This window comes from Lithobates pipiens, unplaced genomic scaffold, assembly GCF_037356315.1.
Source record: "Lithobates pipiens isolate NorthernLeopardFrog02 unplaced genomic scaffold, aLitPip1_a1.2 Scaffold_19, whole genome shotgun sequence".
Lineage (NCBI taxonomy): Eukaryota > Metazoa > Chordata > Amphibia > Anura > Ranidae > Lithobates > Lithobates pipiens.
The window spans coordinates 35,442,833-35,466,636 of NW_027507764.1; the positions used below are offsets into that span (position 1 = coordinate 35,442,833).

The following is a 23,804-nucleotide window of genomic DNA, read 5'->3' on the forward strand; positions in this document are numbered from 1 at the left end:
TAAATATATTGTCAATAATAATAATAATAATAAAGTGGCCACATTTCCCAGTGAAGGGAGGGAGCTGGTTGCCTCCTTTGGACCAAAACCGGTGGAGTTTGTCATACAATCAGTTTATGGCTGTGAGGCTTTTTCAGCCTACTTAATTTAGCAAGAAAATCACAGTAATAGCTCATCGGAAGGGGGATTTTCCATAGCTGAGTGATGGGTGAACGCGTTTGTACAAGAAGTGTCACCAAACACCTCACACCCCATAATGACTGAACTGGTTTACCTGCGATTAGGCTGTCACATCACACCCTCGTAGTGCCAGGATTTCACTGACACACTGCAGTCAGGAATGAATTCAGTAGGTCGTTAAACTCTGCCACTCTCATCCATGGAGCCAGCACGGAGTGCCGGGGCCACCTCGCCAGGCTCTTGTCTGATCTGTGTCCTGGCCTTCTTCATCGCTGGAGGTGAGTGCCCCCCTTCTTCATCCCTTTGTAGAGTCCAGAAATTCCCACCTCTTTGGTCTAATATACACCGGTCCATGATGGAGACAGGAGAAGTCTCCCCAGAAAAGTGTAGATTTAGGGCTAAAAAATTGCAGCTCAAATTTTGGTAAAATTATCAGCTTTGCTAGTATGGTGCGTTGCCTGGGCCATCTCGCCAGGCTCTTGTCTGATCTGCGTCCTGGCCTTCTTCATCGCTGGATGTGAGTGTCCCCCTTCTTCATCCCTTTGTAGAGTCCAGAAATTCCCACCTCTTAGGTCTAATATACACCGGTCCATGATGGAGACAGGAGAAGTCTCCCCAGAAAAGAGTAAATTGAAGGCCAAAAAATGTCAGCTCAAATTTTGGTAAAATTATCAGCTTTGGTATTATGGTGCGTTGCCTGGGCCACCTTGCCAGGCTCTTGTCTGAGCTGCATCCTGGCCTTCTTCATCACTGGAGGTGAGTGCCCCCCTTCTTCATCCCTTTGTAGAGTCCAGAAATTCCCACCTCTTTGGTCTAATTTACACCGGTCCATGATGGAGACAGGAGAAGTCTCCTCAGAAAAGTGTAGATTTAGGGCTCTGACAGACCTAGCCAGGACAGAGGCTGTTGGAGGGGACTGAATGCCAGCCTCTTGCCTTGCGATTATGGGCCCTGGCATTTGGGGGAACAGGGCTCTTTGTGAGCTGTATGCCTGGGGACCCCTGAGGTGTTACTTGGATTCAGGTCCATGCCGCCCCCCAAGACACACAGACTCTGGATATGTATTTGCCATATTAGCAATAGACTGAATCACACTGTTGGGACACAAACTGTTAGATGCTAATATCATCAACTCCAGCCACCTGTCTGTTGTGTAAATTAGTCTAGTCTGGCTTGTAAGAATATTCTACACAATGTTGTTATGCTAATTAACCCTATGTTGATGTTTATGGTAATGTGTATTGTTCAGAATTAACAACCTAAGAATAGTCTTTACATATATCCTGGGAGATACTGTGGATAAATATTACTTACATTTTACGTAATCCAAGATACATTTTCTCACTCACCCTGTACCAGGATGGCACAGGGTGACTTAGACATAAGAGTTGTATGGGGAGCTGAAACACGGGTTTTCCAACCTTTCCAAGGGATTCTGGGTTCCATGTGCCCTCCCGTCACAAGGGCCAACAAATTGCAGCTCAAATTTTGGTAAAATTATCAGATTCGGTAGTATGGTGCGTTTTTAGAAGCATGGCTGTGTGAAGTGTAGAGACCTTTATACTATTTGGTGGTATCACTCAGTTGTTCATTATAGGATGGTTATGTTATGTTGGCATGAGCGTAATGCCCTGTACACACAAGCAGACTTTCTGACAACAAAACCCTGTATTTTTGTTCGAAGGATGTGTGCTCCAACTTGTCTTGCATACACACGGTCACACACATGTTGGCCAACAATTACGAACGGCTCATCCTTGATTCCGAGCATGCGTCCGACGGACTTGTGTACACACGATCAGAAAGTCCGACAACAAACATTTGTTGGCGGAAAATTTGAGAACCTGCTAGCCAACATTTCTTGGTGCAAAGTCCGACAACAAATGTTTGATGGAGCATACACACAGTCGAACTTTCTTCCAACAAGCTCACATCCAGCATTTGTTGTCGGAAAATCCGATCGTGTGTACGGGGCATTAGTCTACAGAGGAATGGATTATACAGTATATGATCATGCTTGGGTATGCACATTGTAATTAGGTGGCATCTTATTTTTATGATGTAATCAATTTTTCAATGCTTCGCATATAATAAAATTTGAGAATATTATTTTATATATACAACGTTGTGCTGTTATGGAGTTTTTGGTAATTAATCTTAGATAGGATGAAAAGAATCTTGACTGATAATGAATGCAGGATTTTTTGTTCTGTACTTTTAATGAACTGCTCATACATTACTTGGTGGTTGGCAAATGATTCCTCAAAGGGGTCCCTTTAGTCCAGCAGACATCAAGTAGTCAATAACCATGAGAAAACCTTAGAAAGCTATCCTGCAAATGATTCAGAGTGGAGGGTGTGATTCACTCTGCTGGTGTATAATTAAATGGATCTCTTTATCTAGTTTACCCAACGAGCCCACTCTCTGTTCCACCAAGAGAGCTTCCCCTCTTTATTACTTCCTGTAAAATGGTGGACAAAGTCTCCCACATTGGTTGTGGGAAAATATGCTACAGGTTGTCTTAATTCTGCTTATCACTAATGCCAAGAAATGTATGTGTCCAGGAACTCCCCACAGTCCCAAGTTCCATTCCAGAAGGGACAAAACAGATCACATTCAATAGGGTACCTCTTCTGCTGACACAACACCTGCCCCCGAGGGAGAGAGATCCTCTATACCAGGGACAGACAGCCTGTCATATAGGGACAAAACACCTTCCCACTAGGGAAAAAGTATCTCCCTCTAGGGAAAGAGCATCTTCCTACTAGGGACAGAGACGCCCCACTAGGAAAAGGGCATCTTCCCACCACTAACAGATCACCTACACAACTAGAGATTAAGAGTCGCCCCCCCCCCCCCCCCCACTGGGGACAGAGGATCTCCTCTCTAGAAAGAGCCCCCCCACTAGGGACAGAAAGCCTCCCCACTAGAGACCGAGAGCCCACCCCCACTAGAGACTGAGAGCCCACCCCCCACTAGGGAAAAAGAGCTTCCTCACTAGGGGCAGAGCATCTCCCCTCTAGAGACAAAGAGCCTCGCCACTAGAGACCGAAAGCCCCCCCCCCACCACGCACATACACACACTAGGGACATAGAACCTCCCCACTAGAGACAGAGATCTTCAATACTAGGGACTGAGAGACCCCTCCCACCAGGGACCGATAACCCACCCACTAGGGACTGAGAGCCTCCCCTCTAGAGACTAAGAGCCCCCAACTAGGGACAGAGAACTTCCCAAATAGAGATAGAGAACTTCCCCTCTAGGGAAAGAGAGCCTCCCCACTAGGGACAGAGAGCATCCCCACTAGGGACAGAGAACCTCCCCACTAGAGACAGAGATCCTCAATACTAGGGACTGAGAGACCCCTCCCACCAGGGACCGAGAACCTCCCCACTAGGAACAGAGAGCCTCCCCATTAGAGACCGAGAGCCTCCCCACTAGGGACAGAGAGCCCCCAACTAGGGACAGAGAACTTCCCCACTAGGGACAGAGAACTTTCCCACTAGGGACAGAGAACCTCCGCACTAGGGAAAGAGAGCCTCCGCACTAGGGACAGAGAGCCTCCCCACTAGGGACAGAGAGCCTCCCCACTAGGGACAGAGAACCTCCCCAGTAAGGACAGAGAACCTCCCCACTAAGGACAGAGAGCCCCCAACTACGGACAGAGAACTTCCCCACTAGGGACAGAGAGCTCACTACTAAGGACAGAGAACCTCCCCACTAGGGACAGAGAGCCTCCCCACTAGGGACAGAGAGCCTCCCCACTTTGGACAGAGAGCCTCCCCACTTTGGACAGAGAGCCTCCCCACTCTGGACAGAGAGCCTCCCCACTTTGGACAGAGAGCATCTCCGCTAGGGACAGAGAGCCTCCCCACTTTGGACAGAGAGCCTCCCCACTTTGGACAGAGAGCCTCCCCACTTTGGACAGAGAGCCTCCCCACATTGGACAGAGAGCGTCTCCGCTAGGGACAGAGAGCCTCCCCACTAGGGACAGGGAGCCTCCCCACTAGGGACAGGGAGCCTCCCCACTAGGGACAGGGAGCCTCCCCACTTTGGACAGAGAGCCTCCCCACTAGAGACAGATAGCTTCCCCACTAGAAACAAAGAGCCTCCCCACTAGGGACAGAGAGCCCCCCCACTAGGGACAGAGAGCCCCCCTCCTACTAGGGACAGAGAGCCCCCCTCCTACTAGGGACAGAGAGCCATCCACTAAGGACAGAGAGCCTCCCCTCTAGAGACAAAGAGCCTCCCCACTTTGGACTGAGAGCCTCCCCACTAGGGACAGAGCCTCCTCTCTAAAGACAAAGAGCCTCCCCACTTTGGACTGAGAGCCTCCCCACTAGGGACAGAGAGCCTCCTCTCTAGAGACAAAGAGCCTCCCCACTTTGGACTAAGAGCCTCCCCACTAGGGAAAGAGAGCCTCACCACTAGAGACTGAGATCCCCCTCCCACTAGGGACAAAGACCCCCCCCCCCACTAGGGAAAAAGACCCCCCCACCAGGGGTAGAGAGCCTCCACACTGGGGGCAGAGAGCCCCCCCCCCCCACTAGGGACAGAGTATCTTCCCTCTAGAGACAAAGATCTCCTCCAATAAGGACAGAGAGCCTCCCCAATGAGTACCTTCCCATTAGAGACACCTACCTTCACTGACATTCGGAAATTCTTTTATTTCAATGGGAAAAGGTGCACACAGTAAATTTTTTTTTCATAACCTCCATGCACATTCACCTGACATTTACTGAACTCATTTAACCCTTTCATGACTAAGCCTATTTTTGGAATTTGGTGTTTACAAGTTAAAATCCATATTTTCTACTAGAAAATTACTTGGAACCCCCAAACATTATATATATTTTTTTAACAGAGACTCTAGAGAATAAAACGGCGATTGTTGCAATATTTTATGTCACACGGTATTTGCGCAGCGGTGTTTTAAATGCAACTTTTTGGGAAAAGGGACACTTTCATGAATTAAAAAAAAAAAAACAGTAAAATTATCCCATTTTTTTTGCATAATGTGAAAGATAATGTTACGCCGAGTAAATAGATACCAAACATGTCACACTTTATAATTGCACGCACTTGTGGATTGACGACAAAGTACGGTACCTAAAAATCTCAATAGGCGACGCTTTAAACATTTTTTACGGTTACCAGGTTAGCGTTACAGAGGAGGTCTAGTGCTAGAATTATTGCTCTCGCTCTGACGATCGCGGCGATACCTCATATGTGTGATTTGAACACCGTTTACATACGCGGGCGCGACTTCCGTATGCGTTTTCTTTGCTTTGCGAGCTCGCGGGGACGGCGGGCGCTTTAAAAAAAAATTTTTTATTTTTTTATTTATTTTATTTATTTTAAAATTACTAAATTGTTTAAAAAAAAAAAGAAATTTTGATCACTTTTATTGCTGTCACAAGGAATGTAAACATCCCTTGTGACAGTAATAGGTGGTGACAGGTACTCTTTATGGAGGGATCGGGGGTCTAAAAGACCCCCCACCCCTCCTTTACACTTCAGTGTATTCAGATTGCCGAAAACGGCGATTCTGAATACCGGATATTTTTTTAAAACCGGCGCCATTGGCAGCCGAGTAAACGGGAAGTGACGTCATGACGTCGCTTCCGTGTTTACTATGAGGAGACTGGAACGAAGCCGATTACGGCTTCGTTCCAGTTCCTCCCCAGCGGCCGGAGGCATCACAGCAAGAATCGGTGCTCCCGATCGAGCGGGAGCACCGGTAACAGCGGCGGGAGGCGGCGGGAGGGGGGGACGTCCCCTCCCGCTCCTCCGGCATAACAGCCGAGCGGCTTTTAGCCGCATCGGTTGTTATGGCTGGAAAGCCAATCGCCCGCTGTAAAAAACGGTACCGGGATGATGCCTGCAGGTGCGGGCATCATCCCGGTATACCCCCCCGGAAGCCGAGTACGCAGATCTGCGTACGCTCGGTGGGAAGGGGTTAAAAATATAATTCGCCAGGTTTGACATGTTGAAACATTGCATTTTAAAATGACACAAAAGACAAGAGTAATGGCGCGTACACACGAGCGGATTTTCAGTAGGGAAAAATCTTGGATGGTTTTTCCGACGAAATTCCGCTCAAGCTTGGCTTGCATACACACATCAAGAACGCGGTGACGTACAACACTACGACGAGCCGAGAAAATTAAGTTCAATGCCTCCAAGCATGCGTCAAATTGTTTCCGAACATGCGTCTGAATTTTTGTGTGTCGGAATTGCCACAGCCGATCGGAATTTCCGATCTAAACTTTTTCTGTCGGAAAAATAGAGAACCTGCTCTCAATATTTTGCTTGCCGAAATGCCGCTGGCAAAAGTCAGATGGAGCGTACACACAGTCGCATTTTCCGACCAAAGGCTCACATCGGTCTTTTGCTGGCGGAATTCGGGGGGTAAGAATGTATAGACTACAGTTGACTGTAGTCTATACATTCTGCAGCTCTGACAGCCTCATGTTTCACATACCTGGTTGGGTTAAGTGGTGAGAAAACAAGGCACACAAATGGAAGGCATGGCAGGGAAGACACTTTTCGTAGGCAGCTTGTGGCCTTTATAATTGCTATATAATATTTATTTGCCTGTACAATAAACCAATATTAATAATAATTAACCAATTAACCAATATTAATAACATTTCTTCTATTTCTACTTATGTAAGTGGAGTTTTTATGGATGATATTGATCTGAGTTTTCCATTCTTCAGGTAATGCATTGAAATGCTTTGAATGTAAAGATCTTTCTGGAAATCCCTGCGTGGGGGAATCTGTGCTCTGTCATAGTGGATCCAATGTGTGTATCTCCAGCCTGGTCCAGTACCAGATAGGTGAGTCCAGACCATCTTCTAATAAACTTCTGATGGAAGTCACAAGAGGGACTCAAAGCTCAACTCCAGTCTAAACTTTATTTAATTAAAACATTCCCCCAGAGATTTTAAAGAAAAAGATGCAATTTTGACTGCAATATCCACATTCAAGCTAAAGCTGGCCCCAACACTACCTCTTCTTTGCCACAAGATGTCCTCAGTCTTCCAGGATGAATGATGATCAGCAATCACTCAGCTCAAAAGACTGAAGAAAACCAGGGTGTCATAGCCAGGGCTGGTGCAACCATAAAAGCAGCTTGGGCAGCCGTCTTAGGGTGCCAGCATGGGGGGGGGGGGGGGCAGTACAATCTTAATCCCCAGACAATTTCTGGGGATTTTGATTTTTAACATGCTCCAGACATGTGCTTTTAACAAGCCGACTCTCAGCTTTCAATTTAGAAGTAATACGAGTATCTGTGAAGCCATTGATCACTTCCACAAGCACCTCAATTTGCCCCCCATGTGACCCCCAGCCATGTTCACCGGGCTCCGCTGTCCCACCTGCGGGCCCTCAATGGCAGGAAATGGCGTGTATGACCAACAGACCCTGGATGTCTCATAAAAAGATCCTGTCACATATATACCATTTTATATAGGGGCTATTGTTCCCCTAGGTCAGGGGTCTCCAAACTTTTTAACTAAAGGGCCAGTTCTTTGTCCTTTAGGCTTTAAAGGGGCCGGACTTTGGCCAGTGGGAGTAGATAATGTCGTAGTGTCAGTTGGAGTAAATAAAAGGTAAAATACTGCCCCATTATTGGTGTCACTAGGGGGAATTATGCCCCATTGTTGGTGTCAGTGGAACGAATCGTGCCCCATCATTGGTGTCAGTGGAACGAATCGTGCCCCATCATTGGTATCACTGGGATGAATTATGCCCCATTGTTAGTATCAGTGGAAGCAGCGGCGGCCAATCCATGCGGGGCATCGGACACATGGATTTTTATGGGGTTTTTTTTGTGAAGCACATTAGAGCCTGAGGCTCTAATTGGCTTCAAAATGGTTGGGCTCGGGGCCACCGAGCCCACCCACTTGTGACATTATGGAATGTTGATTCGCTATTGTCTTCCTGCTTCTCCTCCCAGTCTTGGGACCCGCTTCCGATTGGCCCCGGGGAAGCCGCCGAAGCCATCCACGAACTGGATGGTGCGAGTGGGCGTGGGGGGTGGGCAGTTTGTTTTCTGCCCACCCCACCCCCCCCCAAAATGAGAGCACCAGCTGCCACTGAGTGGGAGGAATAGTGCACCATCATTGGTGTCAGTCAGAGGAATAGTGCCCCATCACTGGTGTCAGTGAGATGAATAGTGCCCCATCATTGGTGTCAGTGGGAGTAGTAGTGCCCCATAATTGGTATCAGTGGGATAAATTATGCCCTGTTTTTGGTGTCAGTGGGAGGAATGGTGTCAGTAGGGGGAATAGTGCTTCATATTGGTGGAAGGAATGATGCCCCCAAGGGCCAGATAAAGGCAAGAAAAGGGCAGCATACAGCCAACGGGCCATAGTTTGGAGACCACTGAAAATGCACCAGCCCTGGTCATAGCCCCACCCCCTGATCATGGCATCCTGCACACACAGTCTATTGTTGCAGAGAGCAACCTGTCACATGACCAAGGTACCCCAGATGCACCCAACCCTTTTGTATAACTGCATGCTGCACCACCAACCTGTTACCCCAACTAGACCTTACCCAAAAAAATACCCTGACACAACCATTGGAGTAAGTTTATTTAAAACAAATAACAAATTATTTAACCATTATTTACCAAATAAAAAACATAACAATTTTTAAAGTTGCCGATCCTTGGAGGCATCAAGTATCAAAATTTTCCTTGTATCTGCGTAATTACTTTCACGGTCCCTGCCACACTGCTCCGTCTCGGGGACAAATCACAATCTCCAGATACCACCATTGTAACTACCAGTTAATCCCCCATAACTGGCATTCCACCGGGGACTCCATACCTTAGATGGGTCCCTAATAATCTAACGACAGCAGGTTGTTTTAAAAGGCCTCCAAAGACCCAACCGCCACAGGGCAAAGTGTGAAAACCTCACCCCTTTGTGCCCCGCCAAAAACGCAATGCCCTCTGTACTCCGTTTTGCAAACCTAGGGACCACAGATCCGTGGCCACCGCGTTTAGATGAACCCCGCCACTGCGGAGATACCGCCACGTAGCCACCTACAGTTCCCGGTGCCGTACTACGAAGCTGCCGTTTTGCGCTATGAACTTCCCAACCTCCTTGTTAACCTTTACTCTGGCCCTGTTCAACTTATCCACAGACCTGACAAAATGGCAAGTGCGACCTACAATGTCAGACCAAACCACCACAATGTGAGGAAAGGCCATCTGCAGGCGGAGTACATCAAATTTGACGTCTCAAATGAGGTCTCTGCTGGACTGAACCCCTAGATCAGCCTTTCTCAACCTTTTCAACACAGAGGAACCCTTGAAATAGTTCTCCGGTCTCGGGGAACCCCTGCTAAAAATTAGAAATCTACAACTCATGATACATTAGTGTGATGGTCAGTGGGAAGAATGTTCCTTACACTTGTGGTCATTGGGAAGAATTACCTCCTTAAAGATAGCTAAAAAGATCAGTGGTGTCAGTGGGAACTTATCTGAGAGGCAGAAATTGCTCAATGCTGAAGGAACCCCTAGCAACCTTTGGAGGAACCCTGGTTGAGAATCACTGCTCTAGATCATTGCCTCCAGCATGCAATACCAGGACGTCAGGGGTCCTGTTCACCTTCGAAACCACCCTGCTCCATAACAACCCCGGGACCCCTATCTACCTGATGCTGGCCTCTGACCTGGGGAATCCCAGCTGATGGCCATTGGGCCTGACATCAGCTTTCATGGTGATTACAGGAGGCACACACTGGTTGGTCTAAGCCCTTGTACACACGGTCGGACATTCCAACGGAAAATGTTCGATCGGACCGCATTGTCGGATAATCAGACTGTGTGTGGGCTTCATCGGACAAAGTTTTAGAGCTGGGCTATAAAACTTTCCGACAACATGGTCCGATCGGACTTTGTCCGATTGTGTGTAGAGAATTCCGATCGGACAAAGTGCCACGCATGCTCAGATCAAATTCCTAGACCAAAGCTATTGGCTACTAGCCTGAACGTAGTCCCGTCGTAACGAAATAATGTTGTCACGTTACGTACGATCGCATTTTCTGACAGCTTTGTCCGACCGTGTGTATGCAACACCAGTTTCGGACAAACGACGGATTTTGTTGTCGGAATGTCCGACCCGTATGTACAAGGGCTAAGACCTTCAGCTGTCAATGACATTGCATTTTCTGAACTAGCAGCTCAAGAAGAGGTCAGCTTTCTGGTATCCACCAAAAATTGTAAGCTTTCACTATTGAGCGAACTAAACCTTTATTGCCATCTTTATGCAAAGTCATTGTATGGTTTATGTATATAGGGATGCTTTATGATGATAAGAATAATACATTTAATGTAATGCATTGCCACATATCGTGTTTTTTGCATCTCACGGGAGATTTTACTTTTTTTTTTATACATGGTGTCTATTTTGAGATACAGGATCTTTGTGTTGAATTATGATGATGAGAACTTCTCATTTTGTAATTTTATTATTTTATCATATATCTAACCTGTGATGGTGTATATAATTTTTCTGTCCGTTTCTGAATATACAGAGCATCCAGAAAGTATTCAAAGTGCTACACTTTTTTCCACATGTTACAGCCTTATTCCAAAATGGGTTCAATTAATTATTTTCCTTAAAATTCCACAAACAAGACCCCATAATGACAACGTGAAAGAAGTTTGTTTGAAATCTCTGCAAATTTGCCTTTGCTCCATACCTTGGTGAAGCACATTTGGCACCAATTACAGCCTCAAGTCTTGTTGAGTATGATGCTACAAGCTCGGCACACCTATTTTTGGGCAGTTTCTCCCATTCTTCTTTGCAGGACATCTCAAGCTCCATCAGGTTGGATGGGGAGCGTCGGTGCACAGTCATTTTCCGTTCTCTCCAGAGATGTTCAATCGGGTTCAAGTCTGGGCTCTGTCTGGACCACTCAAAGACATTCACAGAGTTGTCCTGTAGCCACTTCTTTGTTATCTTGGCTGTGTGCTTAGGGTTGTTGTCCTGTTGACAGATGAACCTTCACCCCAGTCTGAGGTCCAGAGTGCTTTGGAGCAGGTTTTCATCAAGGATGTCTCTGTACATTGCTGCGTTCATTTTTCCTTCGATCCTGACTAGTCTCCCAGTTTCTGCCACTGACAAACATCCCACAGCATGATGCTGCCACCCCCATGCTTCACTGTAGGGATGGTATTGGCCAGGTGATGCCTTTTAGCAAACTCCAGGTGGGCCGTCATGTGCCTTTTACTGAGGAGGGACTTCTGTCTGACCACTTTACCATACAGGCCTGATTGGTGGAGTGCTGAAGAGATGGTTGTTCTTCTGGAAGGTTCTCCTCTCTCCATAGAGAAATGCTGGAGCTCTGTCAAAGTGACCATCGGGTTCTTGGTCACCGCCCTAAGGCCCTTCTCCACTGATCACTCAGTTCGGCTGGGTAGCCCGCTCTAGGAAGTGTCCTGGGGGTTCCAAACTTCTTCCATTTACAGATGATGGAGGCCACTGTGCTCATTGGGACCTTCAATGCTGCAGACATTTTTCTGTACCCTTCCCCAGATCTGTGCCCCTATACAGTCTTGTCTCGGAGGTCTACAGACAATTCCTTGGACTTTATGACTTGGTTTGTGCTCTGACATGCACTGTTAGCTGTGGGACCTTCTATAGACAGGTGTGTGCCTTTCCAAATAAAGTCCAATCAACTGATTTTACCACAGGTGGACTCCAATCAGGTTGTAGAAACATCTCAAGGATGATCGGTGGAAACAGGAGGCACCTGAGCTCAATTTTGAGTGCCATGGCAAAGGCTGTGATTCTTAAGTACATGGGATTTTTTTCATTTTTTATTTTTAATAAAGTTGCAAAGATTTCAAACAAACTTCTTTCACTTTGTCTTTATGGAATATTGTTTGTAGAATGTTGAGGAAAATAATGAATTGAATCTATTTTGAAATAAGGCTGTAACATAACACAATGTGGAAAAAGTGAAGCGCTGTGAATAATATCCAGATGCACTATATATGGGGCTGCTTTATGATGCCAATTCAATGTAATGTATTGCCGCATATCATGTTTTTTGCATCTCATGGGACATGAAACTTTTTTTTATACATGGGGTCTATTTTGAAACACAGGATCCTCATGGTGAATTGTGATGATGAGAACTTATCATATTGTAATTTTAATATTTTATCTAACCCGTGACGGTGTATATCATTTTTCTCTCAGTTTCTATACATACTGTATCTATAATCATTATATATCTTATATTGTTTTCATTGCTAAGTATTGTGAGAGTGCTTGTCACAGTGTTATGCCGCGTACACACGATCGGAATTCTCGTCGGAAAAAGCTCTGATGGTTTTCCCGACGGAATTCTGACGGGATTTCGCTCAAGCTGTCTTGCATACACACGGTCACACCAAATTCCGACCGTCAAGAACGCGGTGACGTACAACACGTACGACGGGACTAGAAAAAGGAAGTTCAATACCCAGTAGCCAATAGCTTCCGTCTCGTAGTTGAATCTAAGCATGCGTGATTTTTGGCGTGTTGGAATTGCATACACACGATCGGAATTTCCGATAGAAAGTTTTTCCGTTGGGAAAATTGAGAACATGCTATCAGTTATTTGCTGGCGGAAATTCGGACAGCTACATTCCGATGGAGCGTACACACGGTCACATTTTCCGATGAAAAGCTCTCATCGGTCTTCTTCTGGCCGGAATTCCAATCGCGTGTACGCGGCATAAGAGGAACTTGGGTGTCACCCAGGGTTCTCACCCATGCAGGTTGAGGAGCACTGGGACATGTATGTCTTTAGAAGAGAGCTGCACATAATCAATATTATGCAGCTATGTGGGTATTGAACACATCGAATGTTCATGTTTATATGTTTATTCTTTTGTTAAAACTTTAATAAAAACTATTAGAAAGAAGAGAGCTGAACTTCGAGTTTTCTCCAGAGTTGGTAAATCCTGGCATGGGTTCTGGAACCCGGAGGCTTAGTAGAGTATCCACTAGGACAGGTGTAGGTAACCTTGGCACTCCAGCTGTGTTGAAACTAAGAATCCCATGAGATATTGCAAGACTCTGGCAGCCACAGGTGTGAGTCCCAGAGCCAGAGGAATGATGGGATTTGTAGTCTCACCACAGTTGGTGTGCCTAGGTTGCTCACCCTTTTGGTAGGATGAAGCTTCTAACCCTGACTCCATCTTTTACTGGCAACCAGCATCCTGATTGTGCAGAAGGCCCATAGGTCAGGGTATGGACCAGTGATACAGTTAGCTGAAAGAGTTTTAGGCTCCATGCACACTGGAGCTCATAAACTGCAGTTTATTGGAGTTTGGGCGTTTTTTTAAAAAGCCCATAAACTCCACTCTATGTTAGCCTATGTGTCCATGCACACATGGACGTTTTTCAGCTTTATTGAGCAGTGGAGTTTATGGGCTTTTTTCTGAACGCCAGAAATTTGCGTTCAAAGTGCCGTTTTTCACCGCCAAAAAACGACAAGCGCTGATAAACGCTCATAAACGCTTATAAACGCTCATAAACGCGCGTTAATTAGTGTTCGGAATTCTATTTTTTCAATGCATTGTGGGAGTTTGGAATGTACTGTGGGATTTTTGGAGTGTCCTCTGTGTATTTTTATTGAAAACACCCATAAACGCTAACGCTAATAAACGCTCATAAACGCTAGTACAAAACGCTGTTAAAAGCAAGTTTTTCAACCAGCGTTTTCTGCCAGCAATCTGGCGTCCAGGAAAAGCTTTTTTGAGCTTCAGTGTGCATGGAGCCTTAAGAGAAGGTCTGGAGGGAAGGTCTGTATTGTATTCTTAAAAGCACTAAACCTGAGCCGAACCCACAGTATGTACTATATGTAACAGGATCATAGACTTGCTCTACTCCAGGGAGTAGTGATGTGTCTGCCCCCAGGCCCAAACTGGCCCTTGCCAACTCTTCCTGGAGGAAACCCACACAGACACAAAGTGAACATACAAACTCCATGCAAGCAGAGCTCTGGTAGAAACCATAACTCAGCTCCACAAGACTACAGAGGCACAATAAGTAATGGAGCAATTCTACTCTGGAGCAATATGCTGGAAATAAATATTGATTTTTTTTTTTCATTTTGTTTTACCTTCAACAGACCCCTCATTACCTGGAGCTCAGAATCTTGGCGGGGGTAAGTAAATAGTAAAATCAGTACATTTTTAAATGTCACATAGAATCTGTGTTGAATGCGGGCCACAGTCAGGTGATGGAAAATATACACTATATTACCAAAAGTATTGGGACGCTTGCCTTTACACGCACATGAACTTTAATGGCATACCAGTCTTCGTCTGTAGGGTTCAATATTGAGTTGGCCCACCCTTCGCAGCTATAACAGCTTCAACTCTTCTGGGAAGGCTGTCCACAAGGTTTAGGAGTGTGTCTATGGGAATGTTTGACCATTCTTCCAGAAGAGCATTTGTGAGGTCAGACACTGGTGTTGGGCGAGAAGGCCTGGCTCGCAGTCTCCGCTCTAATTCATCCCAAAGGCATTCTATTGGGTTCAAGTCAGGCCAGTCAAGTTCCTCCACCCCAAACTCGCTCATCCATGTCTTTATGGACCTTGCTTTGTGCACTGGTGCGCAGTCATGTTGGAACAGGAAGGGGCCATCCCCAAACTCTTCCCACAAAGTTGGGAGCGTGAAATTGTCCAAAATGTCTTGGTATGCCGACGCCTTGATAGTTTCCTTCACTGGGACTAAGGGGCCAAGCCCAGTCCCTGAAAAACAACCCCACACCACAATCCCCTCTCCACCAAATGATTTGGACCAGTGAACAAAGCAAGGTCCATAAAGACATGGATGAGCGAGTTTGAGATGGAGGAACTTGACTGGCCTCAACCCGATAAAATACCTTTGGGATGAATTCGAGTGCAGACTGCAAATCAGGCCTTCTAATCCAACATCAGTGCCTGACCTCACAAATGCGCTTCTGGAAGAACGGTCAAAAACTACTATAGACACACTCCTAAACCTTGTGGATGGCCTTCCCAGAAGAGTTGAAGCTGTTATAGTCGCAAGGAAATCGCGAGGAAGTCGCAAGGAAATCGCAATCAAGTTGCACAACTTTGTGTGAACCGAGCCTTACTTTTACATGTTCTGCAGCTGGCCCCCTTCCCGCCATCTTGGTCCCCCCTCCACCTATAGTGGTTAAATGCCAAGGCCTAGTCACAAGGGAAACCTTTGCAACCCTGGTAGATTTGCTACTGATCCCAGCCTATCAACCTATCTTGGATTCCCTTGCTGCTGACCTCTGCCTTAAACTTGGCTTCTTCTATCAGATTGCCACCAGCCTTGACCTTGGACTGTTTACAGGATTACAATTGCCCACTACCTGCCTGAATCATTCTCTGGATTATGCTACCAGCTACTGCCTTCCCAGACCACTACTAGCCTCTGGACTACTCTTCCACAGTGACCATAACTCTCCCTTGGCAAATCTAGGTTTCAGGTAACCTGTTATTGGTCCCAAATCCGTCTGGCCAGGAACTATAGCATTGTGTACTAAGACATAGGGGGTAACCAAGCACTGGTAGGCCTGCCAACTATAGTTCCTTCACAAACAGGTAGGTGCGGTAGTGGACCCCTTGTCTTCTGTAAAGTGAAGACTGCAGACAGGATGAAAGTAAGCACAGCAATGTTTCCACAATTTGGGTATGATAATAGCTTTCAAAGTACACGCAAAGAAAGTCAGAAGGAAGGAAGACGTTATATTACAAAGTTGCCTCTGTACAGGTTAAAAGGACTAATGTGTTTTAAAGGTCCAATTAGCATAAAATACTCGAAAAACATAATTTTAAGGTTTGCAGTATTTTGTTAGATTTTGCTGCCAAATTTCTTCCCTTCATTTGTCAAGTAAAAAAAAAAAAACTTAATTTGGTAGATGTGTGTGAAGGTGAACAGTACACAGTGAATGTTCCTTTTTGTGTTCCCTTTATGTTTTGTGGATTTCAGTTTGCCTCTTTCATTTTCAGTGCCTACCTGGCTATTTATGAGGGCCTGCGGGAGCTCGGATCAATGTTCCAGCATCATCACACTGAGGACCTCATATACCAGAATGGTGACCAGCAACCAATGCTGCATGAGCGACAACTGCTCGCCTCCAAAACCCCCAGGTGAGGTCTGCCAACAACTTGTTGCCCCGCACTTCCACAGCATTAGCAGTCTGTCAAAGACAGTTGTATGCACACTTCCACTCTAAGTTGCAGTTCTGGTTCATCCCCCAGGATCATTTTTTGATCTCCTGTCATTAAGTTAGTGCCGTGCAGCAGAAAAAAATCATCATAGCGCCTGACATTCAGGACATTCAGTCAATCAGGTATGTAGAGAAGGTGTAAACTTGGAGCACCACTCAAAGCTGGAAGGTAACGGGTGTCCCTATCGGTACTCAGAGAGTAGGAGCAGGTATGAGACACTAATTCAGAAGCCTGTGGAATAAGATGCCACTCAAACAAACCCAGGGTGTCAGATGTCTGTATGGCCTCAGCCAGTGCTGCTCCGGCCATGTTTTGCCCTGCCTGCTGGGGCTTAGTCACCTCTGTCTAAGCCTCGGCAGGCAGGGCGAAACATGTCAGGAAGCATGGCTGGAGCAGCGCTTGATGAGGCTGTACACAGCCATATAGACATCTTAAGCACTGGGTTGGTTTGAGCAGCGTCTTATCCCACAGTTATGTGAGAACTGGCGGCTGTTGCAATACTTTCTGTCACACCGTATTTGCACAGCGGTCTTACAAGCGCACTTTACGCCGCGTAAATTGATACCCAACATTTCACTCTTCAAAATTTGGCAACAAACTTTTATCCTTAAAAATCTCCATAGGCAATGTTTAAAAAATTCTACAGGTTGCATGTTTTGAGTTACAGAGGAGGTCCAGGACTAGAATTATCGCTCTCGCTCTACCGATCACGGCAATACCTCACATGTGTGGTTTGAACATCGTTTTCATATGCGGGCGCTACTCACGTATACGTTCGCTACTGCACGTGAGCTCGGTGGGACAGGGCACGTTTAAAAAAAAAAAGAATTCTTATTTATTTTACCTTTTTATTTTTACACTGTTCTTTAAAAAAAATGTATCACTTTTATTCCTATTACAAGGAATGTAAACATCCCTTGTAATAGAAAAAAAAGTATGACAGGACCTCTTAAATATGAGATCTGGGGGTCAAAAAGACCTCACATCCCATATTTACACTAAAATGCAATAAAAAAAGAATTTTTTTTTGTCATTTAAATGTTTTTTTTTTTTTTAAATGGTCCTTTAAGTGACGCTTTGACGTCGCTTCCAATCTGCAATTATATGGAGACGGGTGGGGGCCATCTTCCCCTCACTCGTCTCCATGCCACTGACGTTAGAGGATCCGATCGGCAGTGGCGGAGGGCACCGGAGCGCAGCGGGGGGGGGGGGGAGGGTTGCACCGATAAAAGGGATCTTGCAGTGAATCCACTTACAGAAACCTCTATTACCAGAAACCGGACCGCCGGCCGAAAAAGAGGATACCGGGGTTATGGCAGCTAGCTGCTGCCATAACAACGATATTCCTCTTCCAAGTTAGGACGTATATCGGCGTGCAGCGGTCCAGAAGTGGTTAAAGGAGAGTCATCAGCAATGCAGGCTGGGTTTAGAGAATGTGAATGACTCTAGTCATATAAAATCATAACATACAAAATTCCAACATAGCGTAATCCTGTTTTCACACTTATTATAAACCAAACCCAACCCCCATACAGAACATGTACAGGCCGTTAAAATCAATAGAGCATGTAACTGAAAAACGCGTTTCGTCATATCAGACTTTAGCCAACTTCAGTGCCCTTAGTTGAAGTTGGATATGACGAAACGAGTCAGGGAGTGACCTCTACAGGGACTGGAAGTGATGTTTGCGTGTCACAGCCAGCTGGATATTATCAGGAAGAAACAGCGCGGCTGTGTAATCCACACTGACGCTCTCCTGTACGGCGGACTGGTGACTACGTTTTTCAGTTACATACGCTATTGATTTTAACAGCTTGTAGTGTTCTGTATGGGGGTCGGGTTTGGTTTACCATAAATGTGTGAAAAACAGGATTATGCTATGTTGGAGTTTTTCTTTCCATGATTTTATATGACTGGAGTGATTCACATTCTCTAACCCGGCCCGCATTGCTGATGACTCTCCTTTAACCACTTTCAGACCGGACCATTTTGCTGGTAAATGACCAGAGGTCTTTTTACACTTTGGCACTGCGCTGCTTTAACTGGTAATTGCGCGGTCATGCAATGTTGTACCCAAACAAAATTTGCGTCCTTTTCTTCCCACAAATAGAGCTTTCTTTTGATGGTATTTGATTGCCTCTGCGATTTTTATTTTTTGCGATATAAACGTAAAAAGACCGCAAATTTTGAAAAAAAATGATATTTTCTACTTTTTGTTATTAGAAAAATCCAATAAACTCAATTTTAGTCATACATTTAGGCCAAAATGTATTCAGCCACATGTCTTTGGTAAAAAAAAAGTCAATAATTGTATATTTATTGGTTTGCGCAAAAGTTGTCACATCTACAAACTAAGGTACGTTTTCTGGAATTTACGCAGCTTTTAGTTTACGACTGCCTATCTCATTTCTTGAGGTGCTAAAATGGCAGGGCAGTACAAAACCCCCCCAAATGACCCCATTTTGGAAAGTAGACCCCCTAAGGAAATTGATAAGAGGCATGTTGAGCCCATTGAATATTTTATTTTTTTGCCTCAAGCGATTGAATAATGACAAAAAAAAAAATTTTTTTTTTTTTTTACACAAAGTTGTCACTAAATGATATATTGCTCATGCATGCCATGGGCATATGTGAAATGACACCCCAAAATAAATTCTGCTGCTTCTCCTGAGTACGGGGATACCACATATGTGGGACTTTTTGGGAGCCTAGCCGCGTACGGGGCCCCGAAAACCAAGCACCGCCTTCAGGCTTTCTAAGGGCGTAAATTTTTGAGTTCACTTCTCACTACCTATTACAGTTTTGAAGGCCATAAAATGCCAAGATGGCACAAAACCCCCACAAATGACCCCATTTTAGAAAGTAGACACCCCAAGCTATTTGCTGAGAGGCATGTTGAGTCCATGGAATATTTTATATTTTGCCACAAGTTGCGGGAAAATTACAAACTTTTTTTTTTTTTTTTTTTTTCACAAAGTTGTCACTAAATGATATATTGCTCACGCATGCCATGGGCATATGTGAAATGACACCCCAAAATAAATTCTGCTGCTTCTCCTGAGTACGGGGATACCACATATGTGGGACTTTTTGGGAGCTTAGCCACGTACGGGGCCCCGAAAACCAAGCACCGCCTTCAGGCTTTCTAAGGGCGTTACAGTTTTGAAGGCCATAAAATGCCAAGATGGCACAAACCCCCCCCCAAATGACCCCATTTTGGAAAGTAGACACCCCTAAATTTAGGGGTACACTAGTGAGACTAGGTAATAAATGGCGGGTGCCCTGAAACTATAAAAAAATAACTAACCAACCAGCGTCACCTGTAACAGTTATATGGTGATCACTGGTGAAAGGGTTAACTAGGGGGCAATTAGGGGGCTTTATGCGGTAGTATATGGGGGTCCCTGGCGCTATAAAAAGCTGCAGCGAACCTAAATACCTACCTGCCTAACTAGCGTCACCTGTGACACTAATACAGCGATCAGAAAAACGATCGCTTATTAGGCTGGGTTCACACTGGAGCGATGCGGGAACGCCACGAATGCGCGGCGGGTTCCCGCATCGCATGCCTCCCGGCGGCAGTTCACACTGCCCTATGCGAACTGCTGGGAGTGTCAGTGAAATGTTACTGACACCCCCAGATCAGTTCGCATATCGCAGTGCGATCTGCAAACTCGGATCGCATGGTGTGAACACCCATGCGATCCGATTCTGCTGCGGGCCAAAAAAAGGGTCCCGTGCGAATTTGCGGCGGGTGCGGCGGGTGCGACGAATGGCTGAACTCGAATCGCACAGAGATCGGATGTGATTTGCACTGCAGTGCGGTGCGAATCACATCCGTTCTCATAAACCGCTGCAATGTGAACCCAGCCTTAGTGACACTGGCGACGGGGGGTGATCACGGGGTTAAACCTTTATTGGGGGGGTTAGGGGGGTACCTTAGAACTAAAGGGGGCTAACCCTAACTGCCCTAACAGTTATTAGTCACAAATGACACCCGCCGGGTGATCAGGGGGTTAAACCTTTATTAGGTAATAAATGGCGGGTGCCCTGAAACTATAAAAAAATAACTAACCAACCAGCGTCACCTGTAACAGTTATATGGTGATCACTGGTGAAAGGGTTAACTAGGGGGCAATCAGGGGGCTTTATGCGGTAGTATATGGGGGTCCCTGGCGCTATAAAAAGCTGCGGCGAACCTAAATACCTACCTGCCTAACTAGCGTCACCTGTGACACTAATACAGCGATCAGAAAAATGATCGCTTATTAGGCTGGGTTCACACTGGAGCGATGCGGAAACGCCGCGAATCCGCGGCGGGTTCCCGCATCGCATGCCTCCCGGCGGCAGTTCACACTGCCCTATGCGAACTGCTGGGAGTGTCAGTGAAATGTTACTGACACCCCCAGATCAGTTCGCATATCGCAGTGCGATCTGCAAACTCGGATCGCATGGTGTGAACACCCATGCGATCCGATTCTGCTGCGGGCCAAAAAAAGGGTCCCGTGCGAATTTGCGGCGGGTGCGGCGGGTGCGGCGAATGGCTGAACTCGAATCGCACAGAGATCGGATGTGATTTGCACTGCAGTGCGGTGCGAATCACATTCGTTCTCATAAACCGCTGCAATGTGAACCCAGCCTTAGTGGCACTGGCGACGGGGGGTGATCACGGGGTTAAACCTTTATTGGGGGGGTTAGGGGGGTACATTAGAACTAAAGGGGGCTAACTCTAACTGCCCTAACAGTTATTACAGTCACAAATGACACCAATGCAAAAAAAAAAAAAAAAATGACATTGGTGTCACTGTGACTGGGGGGCAGGGGTAATTGGGGGGGTGATCGGGGGGTAAAGGGGGGGTGTGAGTGTGCCTGGCATGTTCTACTGTGTGTGTAGAGTGTTGGTGCAACTCACCGATCCTCTCTCCTCCGTGTCGGAACGAAAAATACCGACACGGAGGAGAGAATACATCACTTCCTCTCCTGTGTTTACATTACAGGAGAGGAAGTGATGTCACCGGGGATTTCTATTCGTCGGGAGCGATCGCGAGGGGGTGGCCATGAATGAATGGCCGCCCCCTCGTCCCGGATCGCTCCCGGACGAAAACCGACCGCCGCAGGCACCGGGCGGGGGCCCGATCGGGCCCCCGACCCGCGGGAGGCAAGGGACGTACATGTATGTCCTTATGCCTGCCCGTGCCATTCTACCGACGTACATCGGCGTGCGGCGGTCGGCAACTGGTTAAAGTCACATAAGGATTATCTTTAAGGCCTGTGATATACTAAGATCTGGTGAGTATAACCCCTTAGGGGAGTGTGCCTCACGTGGTGAAGATCTGGGTGTTTGGTGCACGCTTTGACAACTATTATGCCGCGTACACACGAACGGAATTTCGGCCAGCAAAAGACTGATGAGAGCTTTTCATCGTAAAACGCGACCGTGTGTAGGCTCCATCGGAATTTAGCTGGCTGAATTCCCGCCAGCAAAAATTTGAGAGCATGTTCTCAATTTTTCAGACGGAAAAAGTTTCTATCGGAAATTCCGATCGTGTGCATGCAATTCTGACTTGCAAAAACTCACACATGCTCAGATTCAACTATGAGACGGAAGCTATTGGCTACTGGGTATTAAACTTCCTTTTTCTAGTCCCAGCATACGTGTTGTATGTAACCGCCTTCTTGACGGTTGGAATTTGGTGTGACCGTGTGTATGCAAGACAGCTTTGTGTGTAATGTCTATCTGTTAGTTTATAACCTACAAGTAACTTAGCGCTGAGCAGTGTAGATATGCCGGCTTGTACGCTTAGTTTAACATTAACATTAAAGTTCACCAGATGACCAGGGTATGATGTAAACTGTAAAAACTAGAGGGTTGGGGATTAAAAAAGTATACATCCAACCTTGCAGAAAAAATTGGGTTAATGTTACTTCCTATTAGGAAAGTTGTCAGGACCTGAATCACCTGCTGGTGGCACTGTGCTTCCCTGAGTGGAAGGTTGTAGTTTCACTGTCCACAAGCAGGTGTTTCTCAGTTAGCAGATCCCAGTAAACAGTTTCCACCTGATGCTGGCTGCTGGGAGGGTATTTAGGTTCTCTCCTACTAGCGCCTCTTGCTCTGATATTTTTCCAGTTTATCCCATTTCCAGGGAGGGGGTGGCAACGGGGGTCTTTTTTTGCCGCCCCCCCCCCCCCCCCAAAATATACAGCACCAGCCGCCACTGTTACTGTATTTCTTTATGGTTGCGATTTGCTGGTGTTTGGATGGGTTTTGGTTTTTGTAGTACACCCCATGTAGGAACTGCAGATGAACAGGGATCCCCACTCCTGCACAGCCAGGCACACCAAATCTTCACAGGCACAAAGGTGCGAGAAAACCATCCGTAGCTTTGTTTTGCTTGTTATTTTAGGGGGTTAACAAGTTGGATAGGGATGGGAGGTTTTGGGATGCCCACTTGACATCAGGGACAGCTTCCTATATACATTTATATACAATCTCCTCTTCACTTTCCTCCTGCACAAACTTGCCAGCTTCTGCTGATTCACTCTTTCCAGGATCTGACCAACCCCTTGTCAGATCACCAGCAGCCCTGGTAGCTCCTGGAAGCTCAGATGTAGTGAAATAGCATGTAACCTTTTCCTCCTGTTTCTTCTGTGGCCACTGATCCCAGCACCACTTCATCAGGCATTTCCAGCCCACCTGGCTGCAATTGCCTCTTTCACCAGCCCTCCTGGCTGCCTCTCTACACCAGTCCACCCAACTGACACTTCACAGCCCACCCGGCTGACTATCAGGAGATCTCTTGGGGGAGAAAAGGCTGAAGACTTAAGCCCACCGCTGTCTACAAGGGAGAGTGGCTCCATGTGTCAGTCTTCCCCCTTTGTTAGTCCCCCAACAGTGTTGAATTACTCACTCTGTCCTCTCTTGCTCCCATATCTCCAGGAAGACCTCTTTCCATGAGTTTTGGCAGGATCTCTCCAGCACCTGAGCCCTGGCCCAAGGCAGGACCCCCCCCCCCAGACTACGGGGTACCCATCAGGGCCACTGACAGCCTCCTAAACACTGTATCTCCATCTTCCACTCAACTCTCTTGCTAGCATGGCTCATGTCTACTTATGTTATCTCAGCCCCCTGCTGGGGAATGGCCAAGGCCCATAAATATTCCAGGTAGCTCCTCCTAACCCCCACCCTCAAGTTCTAGAAGGATCTCCAACCTTCCAGACCAGGGAAGGTACCAGAGAGCTGACTAGATGAGTTACCCAGCCTGAGCTCTAATAAACCCTGACGCAATTAAGACTCACCAGTTTAAAATGTGAGTCAAAGTATGGTTAGCCTGCTCTAATCCAAGCATGCACTAGAGCAGTGATGGTGAACCTTGGC

The 23,804-nt window shown here is 46.5% G+C and overlaps 1 protein-coding gene across 1 annotated transcript in view; it reads left to right on the forward strand.

Annotated features, from left to right (window-relative positions):
* The first annotated feature begins 241 nt into the window (after window positions 1-241).
* The window catches only part of LOC143995895 (phospholipase A2 inhibitor gamma subunit B-like), a 42,210-nt gene continuing 18,647 nt past the window's right edge, over window positions 242-23,804 (forward strand). The window contains exons 1-4 of the mRNA XM_077490644.1: window positions 242-458; window positions 6,904-7,023; window positions 14,330-14,365; window positions 16,208-16,348. Of these exons, the coding sequence (XP_077346770.1) occupies window positions 380-458; window positions 6,904-7,023; window positions 14,330-14,365; window positions 16,208-16,348 (376 nt within the window). The 5' untranslated portion in view covers window positions 242-379. The remainder of the gene's footprint in view (window positions 459-6,903; window positions 7,024-14,329; window positions 14,366-16,207; window positions 16,349-23,804) is intronic.